Source organism: Pithys albifrons, chromosome 13 (assembly GCF_047495875.1).
Source record: "Pithys albifrons albifrons isolate INPA30051 chromosome 13, PitAlb_v1, whole genome shotgun sequence".
Lineage (NCBI taxonomy): Eukaryota > Metazoa > Chordata > Aves > Passeriformes > Thamnophilidae > Pithys > Pithys albifrons.
The window spans coordinates 6,694,739-6,710,466 of record NC_092470.1 but is presented as its reverse complement, the minus strand read 5'-3'; the positions used below and the strand labels follow the sequence as shown (position 1 = coordinate 6,710,466).

Below are 15,728 nucleotides of genomic sequence, written 5' to 3'. Positions count from 1 at the left end.
CACCAGCTCCAGCAGCCCTACCTTCAGTGACCCGTGACTGACCTCAGCCTTGCCACGGCTGGATTCAGGTATGCAGCACCTGTGCAGTCCAACCCTCACCTGTCTGTGTGGTGGCTGTGGAGGGGCACAAGGCCAGACCCCGGCCAGAGAGGGTTATTGTGACTGTATCTGACCACCAATCAGATTCAAGCTGGGGGGTAGATGGTGCCCGGTGGGCAGGGCAGTCAGCAAAGTCGGTTCTCCCTGCAGGATGACAGCTGGGGACTCTTTCATTAGATTGGGATGCTGCCCAAGATAACTCCATGAAATTGAGAGCCCTCAGCTTATCACAGGGTGTTTGCACATTCTGTGTCACCTTTCTAAAGTCCTGAGAATTCTGAAGTCACTTCAGTAGTACCAATTCCACTTGACATCACAAATCTCTATTCAAATGTTGACACAGCTTTAATTGGTTTGATTGGCTTATCTGCTTTAACTGGTTTATAAAACAAATCTCGTTTGCACATAAAATTTTCTTGATTTTAACAGCCTCTGTGATAATGCTACAGCCAATGGTGCCCATTTAAACAGTGAAGAATTGCTGAAAACCAGCTTTGCACAGAAAGTCACTGACCAGCATGCAAGACGTGCACCTGATTAAGCACTCCAAGGGTGACAAACGTCCATGTTCCCAGCTTCAGCCAGCACTGGAGGCACATACACCCCAGACTGGTAGATGAGCAGTTAGAAGCTACACAACTCCTGTCATGCCCTTATCCCTCTATTTTCACACATTTACGTCTCCCTAAACTACTTTGATCCCTTCTTTTCCACACTTTTGCTTCCTCCCTCTAACCATCCCATAAGCCCTGTACAATCCCAAAACGCTCTTCCCTTGCATCTTATGTGTCCCTCACCCCTAGACAGTCACCCCCTCAGCACAAGAGGTGACCTGCAGAGTGGCCCACTGAGGTTGGAGCCTCCTGCGGGCCCACGAACAGCCCGGGGAGCAGCTGGGACAGGGGATCCCTGGCACTGCAGAGACACCCAGGGCTCCTGCACCTCTCGTTGTCCCTCTGCTCCTCTTTGTTCACAGAGATGAGCTTTTAATCATGTAGCCTATGGCTGTCTCAGGGTATAGGGGGCTCCCTACAGTCCTGGTTGATCCCACCATGCCTCATCCCACCCCACACCCTGCCCTCTCCCTTCCAGAGTGCTCCTTGCACCAACCTCAGGGGACCCACAGCTCCCAGGGGACCCCATGGTGCTGCACCCCAGCCAGGCCCCAGCTCACTGTAGCCCCACAGCAGCATCTTCAGCTCTGCAGGGCCTGGAAGTGTAACAAGGCCAAGGTTATGAGAGGGGTCAGACAAGGACTTGGAAAGGGTCAGGGAAGCATTTGGAGCTCAGGCACAGGATGCAGCTCTGGGGTGTCAAGATGGACTGCCCTTGAGCATAAAGGTGATGCTTGAGTATCAACCGCCTTTCTTGGGTGCAAATTCCCTCCAGGGCTTGATCCCATGGGACTGTGTAAAGCAGATTCTCACAGAGGCCAGTCTGCTCTCCTGAAGGCCAGCATTGTGATGATGGTTTGTGCCTGGTTACCTCCCCTCAGGACTCTGAACTCCACTGTCTGTTTTACAGAGGGGAGCAGGTGCACTTTGTTACCAGATCAGACCAGGAGAGACCCAGCCCCTGCCAATCTCATTTTAGCAACTATCAAACAAGGTCCATGAGACCTGGAGTTTAGGAATGACCATCTATATCCCCCAGAGAATGGAGGCACTTTCTCCTAATTAGGGACATGGAATTCACCAACAGGCCCTGAGCTCCCAGGGCCATTAGAAGGCCCTTCCAGATGCCTGGAGACACTCTGGAATGATGAATGGGAACAACTGAGCTCTAACAAACCCACTTACCTGTTTTAGGTACTTCCATGTCTCTTGCCCTAAGTGAGGAAGCTGTTCCCGCCCTTATTTGGCATGACCTCCTTGTTTGACCTGGCTCATGAGGAGGGGGCCTAACACTTCATAAATGAATAATCACATCAGCAGTGACAGGGCTGAATGTGGGATTATGCTATCTGAAATAGGAAAAGCCCTGAAAAAACCCTAGTTTTGTAAAATACCTAATTCTGCTTTGCAAAGTGCTGCCTGCCTGGCAAAATTACTTAACCCATGTTACTAAAGAAACATAGTTTACTGTTCTGGTTTACTGTACTTAGGCCTAAGCAATTATTAGAGACCAATGCACCATGTATGAGAAGTCATAAATTAAGGTAACCCAGACACATCAATAGGAGGAAAGGGTAGGAAGCCAAGATTTTGGCAAGGACACTTATGAAAGAAAGTTAAGAAGGTCAAACTAAGGAAGAGTATGGACTAAGGCTGAAAACTAGGGGGAGGACCCCAAAACACCCCAAGAATCGATGCCAAGAGAACAATCTAGAAAGCTCTGCCTTTAACCATGTCTATGTACCACCCAAGCATGAATATTTTAATCACACATTATAACAAATTAATATGCATTGAAACCAAGTACTATGTTTGTATAAATATAACTGCTTTGACACCATGCTGGAAAGTGGGGTTTGTGCAGTGCGAACTGCCTCACTTCCCTGCACAGAAATAAATACCTTTACTGCTAAAAGATTAAAAAAGTCTCTTAGCAGTTATTTATTTTGAGGCTTTTTCAGCTTCACATGGGAAAAGTCCATCTGGTTTCAGACATAGGTGCTGAAATCCCATAAGCAGGCATGAGGGGAACAAATACAAGAATACTTTCTAGCAGCCTGTGTCGACAAAGGAAATTTTGGAAGTAAGAACCAATAGTTCTGTATTACAAATCATGTTTATAGGTTAATAAACACAAAACAAGCAGCTAAAACAAGCACAACTTATATACACTGTCCAGCATCAAAATCCATCTGTTCCAAGGCCTTATTTAGGTACTGCTGCCTCCCCCAGCGTTCTTCCCAGAAGCTCCTGCCTTCTGCATCCGGCTGGCGCTTGGCTGTCGGGGCATCCTCTGGGCAGATCCTTCCCGGCTGCTCCTTTCTGCCAGAACCTGGGTCCCAGTGACAGCAGAGCTGGTTTTATTTCTCCCTGAATAAACAAATACATCCATTAATTTTCACATCCCAATCCAACAACCACACACACAGCAGCTACAGACAAGCGTTCCTTCAGGAACCATGCAAGAGGCAAAACCCTGTCAAACCCCACAAATGTGTTCAGCATCCAGCCCAGAAAGCAAACTGGTGAATTCAGCCCAACAGGGATTGGTGCCACAAAACCCAAACGTTGCGGTGGGAGCATTTTTCATTTTCATCAGGTTTAATCTACAAAGTAACCAGCCAGGTGGTTGCACTCATTCTGCACAGGAACAGCAGCATGGCAAACAGCACTGCCGGGACACCAAGAGCTTCCCACACCTCCGGCTGGGATAAGTGAATGGACGTGCCAGTGTCCACCAGTGTCTGAGGCTGCTGCCACACACACTTCTCGCCATGTCACTGCTGTCACTCCACAAGCAGGTTTGGATTTCCTATAGTTTTCTGTGGTTTGCAGGAGCTCAGACTCCCACACAGGACTTGGAGATGTTCTTACTGAGTTCAGAAGATGAGAGTTCCCCTCCTGTAGGCACAACTGACTGGCTCCAAACAGCAAAGCAAGAGCAGGGAGCAGTAGTGGGTTAAAAGGCAGGAGCTGAGGGAGGCAAGTGGCACACAGCCCACTGTGCTGGGTCCAGCAGAGGAGAGAACAACAGGCTCTGTGTGCTGACACAAATGGCAGGAGGGGATAAGGGAGGGACATTGACTTTCCCTGACACTGAAAAGAACTGCTGCAGGTAAGAGGTAGGACTCTCATTAGGAAAGAGAATAAAAGGGTCACAGCTTTTACTAAAGGCAGCAACCTCCACAAAGCATCATAAAACTTAATAATGTCAGGGAGGAAACAAAACAGGAATAGAGTGAGCTGTAGTTACATGCATGGAATTAAAATGAACAGTGACATTTTCACAATCATTATCAGAGCAACTTCCACAACACCAACAGCTGATCCACATTCTGGAGTCCCCACAGGCATGGTTTGGAAACCATCATCTTGGATCATTTGTGCTATGGACAGCACACACAGTTACTTACCAGATCATCCTGTCTCCTTGGAGCAACTGTCTGGGAACAGGACTCCCATCCATACCACCAGCTAACACTCTGTTGCACCAGAAAGACAATCTGAGAACTTCCGAATGAAGGTATGTGGCCACTATGTGTTCATAAAATTTAAATGGCAAAAAAATCCATTCACTTATCCCAGCCAAGTCAGGTGCTCTTAAAAAACCTCTTACAGTAAAGCACAGCAGTGACGTGCCCCCAGTCACAATCCCAAGCCAGCCAACCAGCCTTTGCCAGCTGCCTTGTAGCTCAGACACTTTAGGAAGCTTCACTAATGCAAGTGTCCATGAAAACAAACACATTGCCAAAGGCAATAGGTAATCTCACAGTATTTGAAAGATAAAAGTGGCAGGAATAAAAAGCATTATTGACTATGATGCTTTTAGCAATCCAGGACAGCTCTCCAGATGAATGCCCTCCCCCTTCTCACATGCATCTGACTGGTGAGAGGGCAGAGCCTCAACCCCTGTATGACAACTCCAGACATGTGCACACACAAACACTGATACCGTTAAGCACTACTGGAGTCAGGCCCTGGATGTTCCGACCCAGCTGAAACAACCTGGGCAGAAAGAGTCTCTTGACTGAAGAGAAGTGGCACTCAAAAGTATGTGCCCTTAGCCTTGAAATCGCAGTAAAACAAACCAGTTAAACAGCATAAAAACCCAGTATATTTTTGGAAGCACTCGGTGTTGACCTATGAACCAGTTCCTGAAGTGTGCAAAGACAGTCAAGGTTTGTGCTTCCCTCAGTTATGCTATCAGAGATAACAGATTCAATTACACAAAGCACAGAAGCAGCTCTCTGTAATTCGAGCACTACAGATGAACAAAAGGATTCCACTGATACGTTCCCTGGTGACACAAGAAGTCCTTATCTCGGATGTGTCTGGCTATTACAGAACAACTGCAGCCGAAGTAGCTGTGGATGCAAGAAACAGCTCTCTGAGCTGTTCAGAACTGCTGTATCAGCTTTGTTTTGGCGGTTTTAAAAAGCCTTCCTGCACTGTGATGTGCTGAGAAGGCTAAGCCAGGATCATAGCAGTACTTATAAAACTGGAGCAGAGCAGCCTTGGCTGATCTTTAGTGAGACCTGGATTACTGCAGCCCCTGTCTGCCTTCTGAGAGCAGAAGTGGCAGAGACAAGCAGAGGGGCAGAGCTGAAGGGCACAAAGCAGCTTAGCAAGGGCAAGACAGTCACTGTTCCTTGTACGAGCACAGTGCTCTGGCTGTAACCACAGACACAAGTCCCAGCGATGCAGAAGAGGCATCTCCCATTTCCAGATGCCTGGTCCTACAAAGAAGCTGCTCTTCTTAAACAGAAGCAGCATCTTCTGCCAGCAGATGGCAGAGCCAACAGCAGACAGAGCTTTGGTTCCCCTTCCCTGCAGCAGCTCCCAAAGGGAAAGAAGGCAAAGCAGACAGGACAATCCTGCAGAACAGGTCCAGCCCAGAGAACAATCCCAGAGACCCTATTGACACTTACCCAGCTCCTGAAGGGTGGACCTGGACCGTGCCCAGAACTAGAAAGTTCAGCAAATGAGGAGTGATTCTTTTTCAAATTGAAGGAGGGTAGTTTTAGGTGAAGTATTAGGAAGAAAGCCTTCCCTGTGACGGTGGTGAGGCCCTGGCACAGGTTGCCCAGAGAAGCTGTGGCTGCCCAATCTCTCAGTGTTCCAAGGCCAGGTTGGACAGCGCTTGGAGCAACCTGGTCTAGTGCAAGGTGTCCCTGCTCATGGCAGGGAGTGGGACTGGATGGGCTTTAACATCCCTTCCAACCCACACCCTTCTGGGATTGTATGATCCTAGCAAGGAGAACTGGACAAAACAAATCTTCCATATTAACAAGATTTAAGCAGCACTTCTTATACTCACTCAGAAATGAAAACACACAATTAAAGTTGTGATAAGCCACCACTGGGCTTAAGTTCTGCCCAAAGATTTTTCTGAGAGCATCAGCTTTTCAATGGTGATCTAATACATGAAGGAATTATCTGGTGTTAGCTGGTGCTGGGTGACAGCAAAGTCACCTGGGCTGACAGAAACTGAAAAGTGTTGTTCTCATTCAAAGTGAGTTATGGCTCTAATTTAACACAAGCTTACAGAAAATTAAAAAAAATTACATCGATGGAATGACTAAACCTTCTGACAAGGTGTAAAAGTGTTTTGGTCAGGGCTGAGTGTGATGAGAGAGGAGGCCCAAGTGTCTCTTCATCACCATTACTGAGCAATGGCTTGCAAGAGAGCAAATCCAGGTTGAGCATTTAATTTTTTACCACATCTGCAGCAAAACTGTGGCTTGATGGGCACAATCCTTCTGTCTCAGTGATCCCAGTACATTAATTGGTTCTGAAGACATATTTTAGCCTTGGGAAGTAAGGCAGCAATAGGCCAGGCTGGTCACTAAAAGTCAAACTAATACTGGGAAAATTTACCAGGAGCAGTACCATCTTCCCCTGAACTTCACTATACTTTGGATTCGAGGGCTTGTCCCAGAGCCACTTTTACAGGATACTATGGAGAGGAAAGTCTGGCAGGACACATTAGGACTGCAATTTGATTCAGACCAGGAGATGCTTTGCTAACAGTGCAGAATGAGCATTCTGGATTGATAGAGACACAACCAAATTAAGTTCCCAAGACAGATACTAATTCCTGCAAATTCAGCCTCTCTGAGGTGCCTGCAGCATCTCCAGGTGGCAGTTTAAAAACAGTTAAGCACATACCAACTCTACCTTAGGACTTTTGGCTTTTCCTCTTGAGAAATTTAATGCTGATTAACAAACAAGTGGCCATCTGACTGTTTCAAACCTGTGCCAGACTACTACTAGCTAAAATTAGCTCATGGCAGTGGCCCCAGTGATAGAAAAAAGCCTCCTTTGTCCAGAAAGTACCACCCAAACAGCCCACATGAGCAAAGAGAAGCTGCTCCACATTTCAGACAGACAGGGACAAAATCCTTACCAACATTCCTTCACAGCTGGAGCTGCCCATAACAGCTGGAGCACCAACAGAGGAGAAGAGCAGCATCTTTTGTTCAAAATCTCTGCTCTTTTGGGATGTTTCCTCTCAGTGTGGTACTGGAATAGCATGCTACTTCTTATTTTAAAAAACCCAAGTGCTGTACCTCTCCTATTCTGCTCAGAAAAAAGTAGTCAGACAGATGTCTTCTCCTGCCCCTGTGCATATTTAGTTACTTCTCAGTCACATGTGAGGCTGTTCTTGTCACCACAATCACTTTCCCTGCAGGGAATTCTTAACCTTTCTCATCTCCTGAGAAAGGGAAAGTGGTGAAGGCCATGGAGTCCTCAACACTTTATTCACACACTCCAACTAACATTTGGGCTTCAGGAAACTTCCTGAGTCTCTGTGAGTGCAGTCACCCTCAACTGCACAAGGAGAGGATTCCCATCCACTTACCCTGTGAGAATCCACACCAGGAGCAGCAGGCTCTCTTGTGAGGGTGCCAGATTGTACCTTAACCCCTTTATCCCAAAACTGACTGCTTATCAAATGAATCCTTAACCCTGCCTTTCAACTTCACTTTCTACAAGGCTTGGCAAGCACAGCCAAGAGAATAAACACACCCAATCACCAGGGCAGCCTCACTAGTGAGACCAGACTAAGTGCTACTGCACTATCATAACAAGGAAACTTCACTCTCCTCCCACCTATGTCCACCAATCTTTTCTTTCTTGTCCCCTTCTCTGTGTTCCCAGCACAGTCCTTGCTGACAATTACCATTTAAAGTTTTGCCTCAAAATTCAGCACAGGTCAGCACAGATGCAGCACCACAACAGAGTTTTCACCCTGAAACAGTTTTGAGCATGAGAGAAATTAATTCAGGCTTACTGACAGCAAATTTAATTTAGTTACCTCTTTTTAAACCTTTTGGATGTAATCCACAGAGGTGGTGAGCTACCAGCCAAAAGTCACTTCAGGGAATAAACACAAGTTTTATTAGAGCTGGTTTGGAATAAAAAAGAATTATATATATATATATATATATATATATATATATATATATATATATATATATATATATGGCACAAATTCAGGGCTACGTTTTTACTGTCCACAGTAATTAGAGCAGTCGCTATGTTTGACTGCAGTCAAAAGCAGTCGCTATTTTAGCTGACAGTTCCCTACAGTCTCGCACTTCATGTTCCCACCCAAACACCATCTGTAGAGGACAGAAACCGCTGGATGAGTGTCAGAACCCACCGCACAGATGGGGACAGAGCACAGCAAGCATCACAGCTCTCCTCCTTTCCCGGGCATTCCTCATGGACTACAAACTTTACCGTTTTCCTTTGAGTTACATATGAGCACAGCAGCACTATGTAATATTGTGGATTAGGGGGTTTTCTGTCGGCGAGCAGAGCCAAGAGGCTACACAACCCCAACTGCTGCGGCAACCTTCCCCCGGGCCCCCAAAAGTGATAAGAACTGGGACAAAAGGGGGCGGCTCGGCCGGGCTGGGCCCGGTTTCACACGGAGCGAGCCCCGCGGGGCCCGGCCGAGCCGCCCCCCGGGCCGGCCCGCGGGCCCCTCCCCGCGGCGGGGCGGGCGCGGGGCTGCGGCAGCGCTCGGGGCCGCGGCGGCCGCAGCGCTGGGCCTGGGTGCGGCGGGGCCCGGGCGGGCCCGGGGATGCTTCTGGGAGGGTCTTCGGGGGGCTCCGCGCTCGGCGCCGCCGCCCGCCCGGCCCGGCCCGGCACTGCCCGGCGCGTACCTCGGGTGTCGCTGGGGAGCGGCACCGGCGCGGCGGGGCCGCCCTCGGGTCCCGGCGGCAGCCGCTGCCCGGCGCACATCGACTTCAGCACCTGGAACACGGCGAGCGGCGCCACGTTCATGCGCAGCAGGTCCAGCAGCACCCTGGGGGGGGGGGGGGGGGGGACGCCCGTCAAACGGGGGAAGCCCCGCGGCACCTGCGGCTTCCGCGGGGCCACCCTGCCCGCTCACCGGAACACCTCCGGGTCCAGCCCGCTGCCCGCCGCCTGCGCCAGCTCGAACAGCTCCGTCTCCTCCGCGCTCAGCAGCTGCTTTCGCCGCAGCCGCGCCTCCGACATCACCACGGCCGCCATGCCCGACGCCCCCTCCGACATGGCGGCGAGGACACACCCCCCGAGCACGGACACGCCCCCCCGAGCACGGACACGCCCCCCGAGCACGGACACGCCCCCCGACCACGGACACGCCCCCCCGAGCACGGACACGCCCCAGCACGGACACGCCCCCCGACCACGGACACGCCCCCCGACCACGGACACCCCATTCGGTCACGCCCCTTGCGATGAGGCCACGCCCCCGCATCATGCCACGCCCCAAAATCAGACCACGCCCTCTCGTTGCGCGGTCACGCCCCCGGCGGCCACGCCCCGGCGCTGCCGTTCCCGGCGCTGCCCGCAGGTGGCAGTCGCGCTCCAGCCGTTCTCCTCCATCCCGGGCAGTCCCCCCAAACCGGCCCCCCTCCCACTGGTGTCTGTCTGTTCCCGCCGGTGTCTGTATCTCTGTCTCGGCCGCCCCACCGCGGGCCCACCTGTGCCTGTGCTCTCGGTCAGGGCAGTGGCCAGCGAGGGGCTCTGGGGGCGCTACGGGCAGTGCCGCGGGTCCGGAGTCCGGAGGAGCCGGGGGGACCAGCGGAGACACAAACGCATCAGCACCCGCCTTCACGCACCCATCCAGCCGTCCCCAGCCGTCCCTAGCCGTCCCCAGCCGTCCCCAGCCGTCCCCAGCCCCCAGCGCGCCGCAGCTCCCGAGCCCGGTGAGCATCTGGCGTTGTGCGGGGAAGAAAATTGAAAATTTGGGTCTGGAGTCGTAGCGAGATGAGGAGCCGGCAAACTGAGATTGAAATTCCTCTGTTTAAATGGAAATGAGCTGTTGCTGTCGGGGACGGAGGGATGGTGTGTCCGCGCTCCCCCCTTCCGAGCACACAGAACGGCTGCGCTGCCGGACGGAGAGCAGAGCAGGGGCGTCACCGTGTCCCCCGGCACCGCCAGGAGAGACCCCGGCCCACCCCCATGCCAGGGCTCCCATTCGACATCCCGAGCAACCTGCGAGTGCGTCAAAATCATCCCCTGCCACAAGTGACCCGGCCATGTGTCCCGACAGGCCCCGCTGACATACAGATTTACTGCAGCTGCCGAGACAGGAATGAGTGGATGATGATGAAGAAGGATCTTGCTGCTCAGGGCCCCGCTCGGGACCAGCCCAGCTGGGACAGTGATGGTGGTGTTTGCAGCGGGAGCAGCTGCTGCCAGCACCAATTACCCTGCTCTCTGTGGGGCTGACACTGACGGAGCCACAGAGCCTGAGATGGTCCCAAATGCTGGACTTTCAGAGGGACCTTCAGCTGAGCAGGGCAGTGCAGGGTTTCTGACACAGAGAGGACTGAAAAACATCCCAGTGCTTGCTCTCTTGCCTGCTCTGGTGTATGATGTGCTGGTTCCTTTGAGACAGGCTGGAATTGAAGTGCAATGGCAAGAGCCCTCATCTTGAGGGTGATGCAGTCTCCAAACCTCCCTGGTCCCACCTGGACCACTTCCCCCAGCCAGTGGCACCTGAGAGCTCAGCTACAAGTCAAAGCAGAAGAGGGCAAGATGCTCTTTAGCTCAGCCCTTCTCTGGAAAAAAAGAAAACCAAGAACCACCATCCCTGCAACTAACAGGAGGTTTCATCTTGAACCTCCCTCCTCCTTCCCAGCCCCAGCCTGTTCCAGCTGGCAGCAATCCTTTTATGCTGTAGTCATGAGCATCAATAACAGGGCTGGAGACCTTCCCAGGGCAAGGAATGGGAGACCTTGCCCCTCCTGTGCCCTTCTATAGCCACAGCTGTGCGTCACACCTTCCCCACATTTCTTGGTGTAAGCCTGAATGGGCACAGTCTGCAAGTTCCACAGCTCTCTCATCTGGACTTCAAGGTTCCTTCTGAAGCAATTCTGGGGGCTCTGATCTCCCAGTCTACCCCTTTTGCTCTCCCAATCCAACAGGTCAGTAGAGGAAGTACTTCGGAACCCATTAACATCCCCTGAGAAGACCTGTTACTGGAGCTGCAGAGTGGGTGGCACCAAGGTCTCTGGCTTAAGTGACATTGGGCAAGGACACTGGGTCTTGCTGCCTGCCAGAGACACCCTGCATTACCTCTGGCAGGACTTTAACACCCAGTCACTGCCCATGGTTTCCAGTGCAGGATGAGCCAGGTCAGCCTAGGATGGTGATGCCAGACTGCACCTCAGCCCTCCCAGGACAGAGTTACAAGAGGTTCTGAGCAGATGGGGGCAAGGAGGCTCCAACAGCCTGCATGTACAGAAGAAAAAGGGAACCAGGTGTAGCACAAAGCCAGCAGTCTTTACCATGAATTACCAGCTAGAGTTGGGGCTGCTCAAATATTGCTCTGCATAGAGGCAAAGAAATGAAGGAGCCTTCCCTATGAATCAGGACACAGTGTGCACAGTCAGAGCAAGCACACTAAAGCCAGACATGCTGTGGCTGTGCAGAGGAAACTCTTGAGAGTGGGCAGTAAATCAGGGCCTGCTGGGCCTGTGCAGAGGCTGTGACGCATGGGCAGTAAATAACAGCACTGTGGGTGTGCAGAAGGCACCAGGAACAGGGAGAGAGAACATGAGCAGCGAGCCCCTCAGTCCCACTCAGGTGCAGGTTAGGGCTTGCCATTTAATGGGGAAAAATTCAGCATGCACACGTTTACTGTGGAAATTAAGAGAAAGGCTTAGACTGTGCAGGTCATTGAGCTGAGCAAGATGTGAAGGGCAGGGAATGCCTGAGGCACCACCACTGGCTGAGGACACACTGAATGCACGAGATGAGGGTCTACTAGGAGGGTTGCATGAAATCAGGGAGGCAAGGAGCAAGATCACCTCCCCGTGAAGGAAGGGCCTGGTTTAGGATAACCTGGATATGGCTCAAATTGCAAACAAATGCAACAAATGTGACTCCCACAACCAGAAAATGGAAAAGAGGGATTCAAACATATGTAGACTTTCTTTCTGGGTTTTTTTTTAAAGGAAACCCAGTTTCCAGATAAAAAAAGCAAATGGAGACAGGATTTATCACAGATACATTGTCTCAGAATAACGTAATGGTTTTTCTTTGATGATTAACTCGGGCAAGGTGAATGCAGAACATTTCAGTGGAAGGTGTCCCTGCCCATGACAGGGGGTTGGAACAAGGTAGATTTTAACCCAAACCATTCTACGCTTTTATGATGATTTAGTCTGGTTTGGTTTAATGAAGAAATTTGATTTGCACTCAGAATGAACCCATTTGCAATGCTGGAAATCATGGCTATGGATATAGCAAGAGGAGGAACCAGCCAACCAAGTAAATGATGGGCTGTGTTAAAGGGATGCCTCGGAGTAAAGAGAGGTTTCCATCACTTTTCCCCACACCAGTCTTGGGATGACCCCACCAATGTCAACAGCAAGAAGTGCAGGGCTGGGAGTGTGGAATCATCATGCCTGGGACGTGTTTTATGAGAGGGACACAAAGAAATCACCAGCAAGGCATTGGAATGGTCTCACCTGGAAGATCATAGAATCCTTGAAGTTTTAGTTTGGAAAGGACCTTTGAAGGTCATCCATTCCAACATCCTGCCATAGGCAGGGACACCTTCAACTGTATCAGGTTGCTCCTAGTTCCGTCCAATCTGGTCTTGAATATTTCCACAAATGGGGCCTCTACCATCCCTCTGAGCAACCTGTGTCAGGTTCCACAACCTTCATTGTAAAATACTTCTTAATCTAATCTAAATTAACATTTTTCATCTTAAAACCATTACCTCTTGTCCCATGTGCCTGAGCATGGTGGTTTGGAGACAGGCCTCCAAAACTGTGCAAGGAAAAGGAGAGAACTGCTCATTAGTAGACTAAGCAGAAATGTCTTGGGGCAATTTTCCAACAGGACATCAGGAGCAAGTGAGTGGTTTGAAAGGATGCTGGGAATGGTACTGAAGGGACTGAGCGAGGGTGGTGTCCAAGCCAAACTTGTCCCTTGGGTGAAACTTGTTGGTCTTTAGGCGATTTGAAAGGACACATTGAACTGGGCCATATGTGTTCCATGTGCACCATGTGTGCTATGTATGTGCTTCCCTGCACGTTCCACTGGCAGCCTGCAGAGATCAGGAACAAATTTCTCTCCTTTGCTCTCAACTCCAGCAGCTGTGCTGTTGGGTTATTTGATTCTGCTGCAGATTGCTGTGGTTGGAGGCAGAACAAAGGGCACTGTGTTGTCAGGGATACTCAGGTAACTCAAGCATCCCTGGTAGGGCTTGGGTTTCAGACTACACTAGGCTTGGGCTTCAGGGAACTTCTCCAGGCCAGAGGAGCAGGAATGGGACATGGATGACGGAGCACATCCTAAACACACCTGAGGGCTTAACCCTGTCCCACAAGTATCAGTTGCTGGTGATTCTCTATAGCCTCTGAGCTGCTCAGGAGCCTTGATGGCTTGTATACTGGAACAGGTGATTTCAGGCTTGACACTAACCAAGCACTTCATTTCCAGCAGATGGGAAACATTAGGGGCAGAGTTCAGCAAACAGATCCCAGCTTCCCAGAGGGCAAGCTCCAATTCTGCCCTCAGTCAGTTTTTTACCTTTATTAGTTGCCTTCATCCTGCAAGACTTTGTATTTTCACAGAATCACAGAATGGTTGGGGTTGGAAGGGACCTTAAACATCATCTTGTTCCACACCCTGCCATGGGCAGGGACACCTTCCATTAGACCAGGTTGCTCTAAGCCCCCATCCAATCTGGCCTTGAACACTTCCAGGGATGCAGCAGCCACAGCTTCTCTGGGCAACCTGTGCCAGGGCCTCACCACCCTCACAGGGAAAAGTTTCTTCCCAATATCCCATCTAACCCTGCCCTGTGTCAGTGGGAAGCCGTTCCCCCTTGTCCTGTCTCTCCATCCCTTGTGCCAAGCTCCTTTCCAGCTCCCTTGGAGCTCCTTTAGGCACTGGAAGAGGCTGTAAGGTCTTCCCAGTCTTTTCCTCTCTAGGCTGAATAGACTCAACTCTTTCAACTTGTCTTCGTAAGAGAGAGACCTCTGAACATCATGTTGGTCAGTGAAATCCTATGCAGGGGTAAGTACGCACAGCCCTGAGCTGGCCCACACCCAGGTGGAGCAGCACAAGGCCGGGGCCCCACCAGCTCAGCCCAGACACCACATGTTCCCAGCAGTGTTAATCCCATTAGAAAACAAACTTAAACTCTTTATCAGGGCCTCAGTATGTTAAACCAGCCAGCGATTATGGAGGGTTTAGTGAGGGACTAGAGATCAGGCAATGAATAACAGAGCTGTTTCTCTTGGTAGGAGGAGGGACAGAGAACAGGGGCAGCTGGGAGGACATGGGGGATTACTGGGACAAGTGGATTGGGAATTGCTACAAACAAAGAGCTTTGGTCAACCTTCATGCTCCCAGCAGGGTTAACCTGAAATCTGCATTGGTTGCTCAGGCCCTTGTCCCTTCTGGGGATTAGCATCCTCATGAATGGGGATCTGTCACCTCTCTAACCCTGTTGGACGGCTGCCACACTCACCCCACTCCCAAACAGCGCTCACTTCAATCACAGGGTGGTAAAGGCAGCACTAAAATACCTCTGCAAGAGATTTAATTCAAATTTTCTGGGGAGCTGCTCTTCAGCTCCCATCCCCATGGATGCAATGCACCATCCAGACATGGAGTCATGTTTTCAGTGCCAGGACAAAGAAAGGGGTATTGTGTTCAGTTTTGGACCCCATGTATATGGAGAGAGTCCTAGTGGGGATGGTTGGGGCCAGAGGAGCATTGTACAAGGAAATGCTTGAGTTTTGCTTCTTTAGCCTGGAGAAGAGATGGACGAAAAGAGATGTAACTCCCACAGTGAGGATCCAGAGTTGCTTTGCTGAAGCACTTGGACACACAGCCCACCTGCAGAGCAATCCTGGGGTCCATGACCTGGTTTTGGGGAGCTGGTGCAATGCACACAGGTCTCACTACTCTCATTCCTGAGCTCCTGTGGCAGAGTGAGGATGCTGGGACAGCATTTTACTATAAGGCTGTGAGCTTGCTGACACAGCCAGCGCTGGCTGCCAGGCAGTTTGCTCCCTGCCACAGCATTTCAAGGAAAAAGGCCCACACTACATTGGGGGGCTCTCCTGTGCCTCCATTGCCCAGCTGCACAGACACAAGAAGCCTCTGCTTTCCCAGCCACAGAGAAGGCAGAGAATACCCCAGGATCAGCTCTTTGCTGGAGACATCAGGACACAGCAAGGCTGCTAAAGGGCACTCAAAACCTTTCAAGCATAGCAAGGGCATCCAAGAGCATCTCTGCGGATTCCTGCATCTCCAGCCCTTCCTGCAGGCTCTGGGAGAAAAGCCCTTCTGCTGGAGTCACCTCCGTTCCTGCTGGACAAAATGCCTCCCTGGGATGGAGTAAGGCAGCCAGAGCTGCCAGCAGCCAAGTGGGCTGTAAGGAGACACCGTGCGCCGACCAGCTTAATCCACTGCCTTTTAAGGAGCGGCAGAGGCTGAGGCATCCTGGAACAAGCCACCACAGTTCTTCAGGCTCCCAACCAC

At 51.0% G+C, this 15,728-nt stretch overlaps 1 protein-coding gene across 1 annotated transcript; it reads right to left on the bottom strand.

Annotated features, from left to right (window-relative positions):
• Positions 1-421: 421 nt before the first annotated feature.
• On the bottom strand, positions 422-9,283 carry LOC139677926 (mitotic-spindle organizing protein 2B-like). Its single transcript, XM_071568393.1, has 3 exons — positions 9,118-9,283; positions 8,888-9,030; positions 422-3,083 (listed from the first exon to the last, which is right to left on the bottom strand). Exons 1-3 carry the CDS (start codon positions 9,258-9,260, stop codon positions 2,923-2,925), a joined length of 447 nt encoding a protein of 148 aa, XP_071424494.1. The 5' UTR covers positions 9,261-9,283; the 3' UTR covers positions 422-2,922.
• Positions 9,284-15,728: the final 6,445 nt, after the last annotated feature.

What these genes read in the sequence shown, in the direction of transcription:
- LOC139677926 (XM_071568393.1), bottom strand. Translation starts at nt 9,260, where the DNA reads ATGTCGGAGGGGGCGTCGGGCATGGCGGCCGTGGTGATGTCGGAGGCG. An exon ending in CTGGACCCGGAGGTGTTCCG is followed by an intron (nt 9,031 to 9,117) that starts GTGAGCGGGCAG and finishes CCCCCCCCCCAG; the next exon opens with GGTGCTGCTGGACCTGCTGC. An exon ending in GCTCCCCAGCGACACCCGAG is followed by an intron (nt 3,084 to 8,887) that starts GTACGCGCCGGG and finishes TTGTTTATTCAG; the next exon opens with GGAGAAATAAAACCAGCTCT.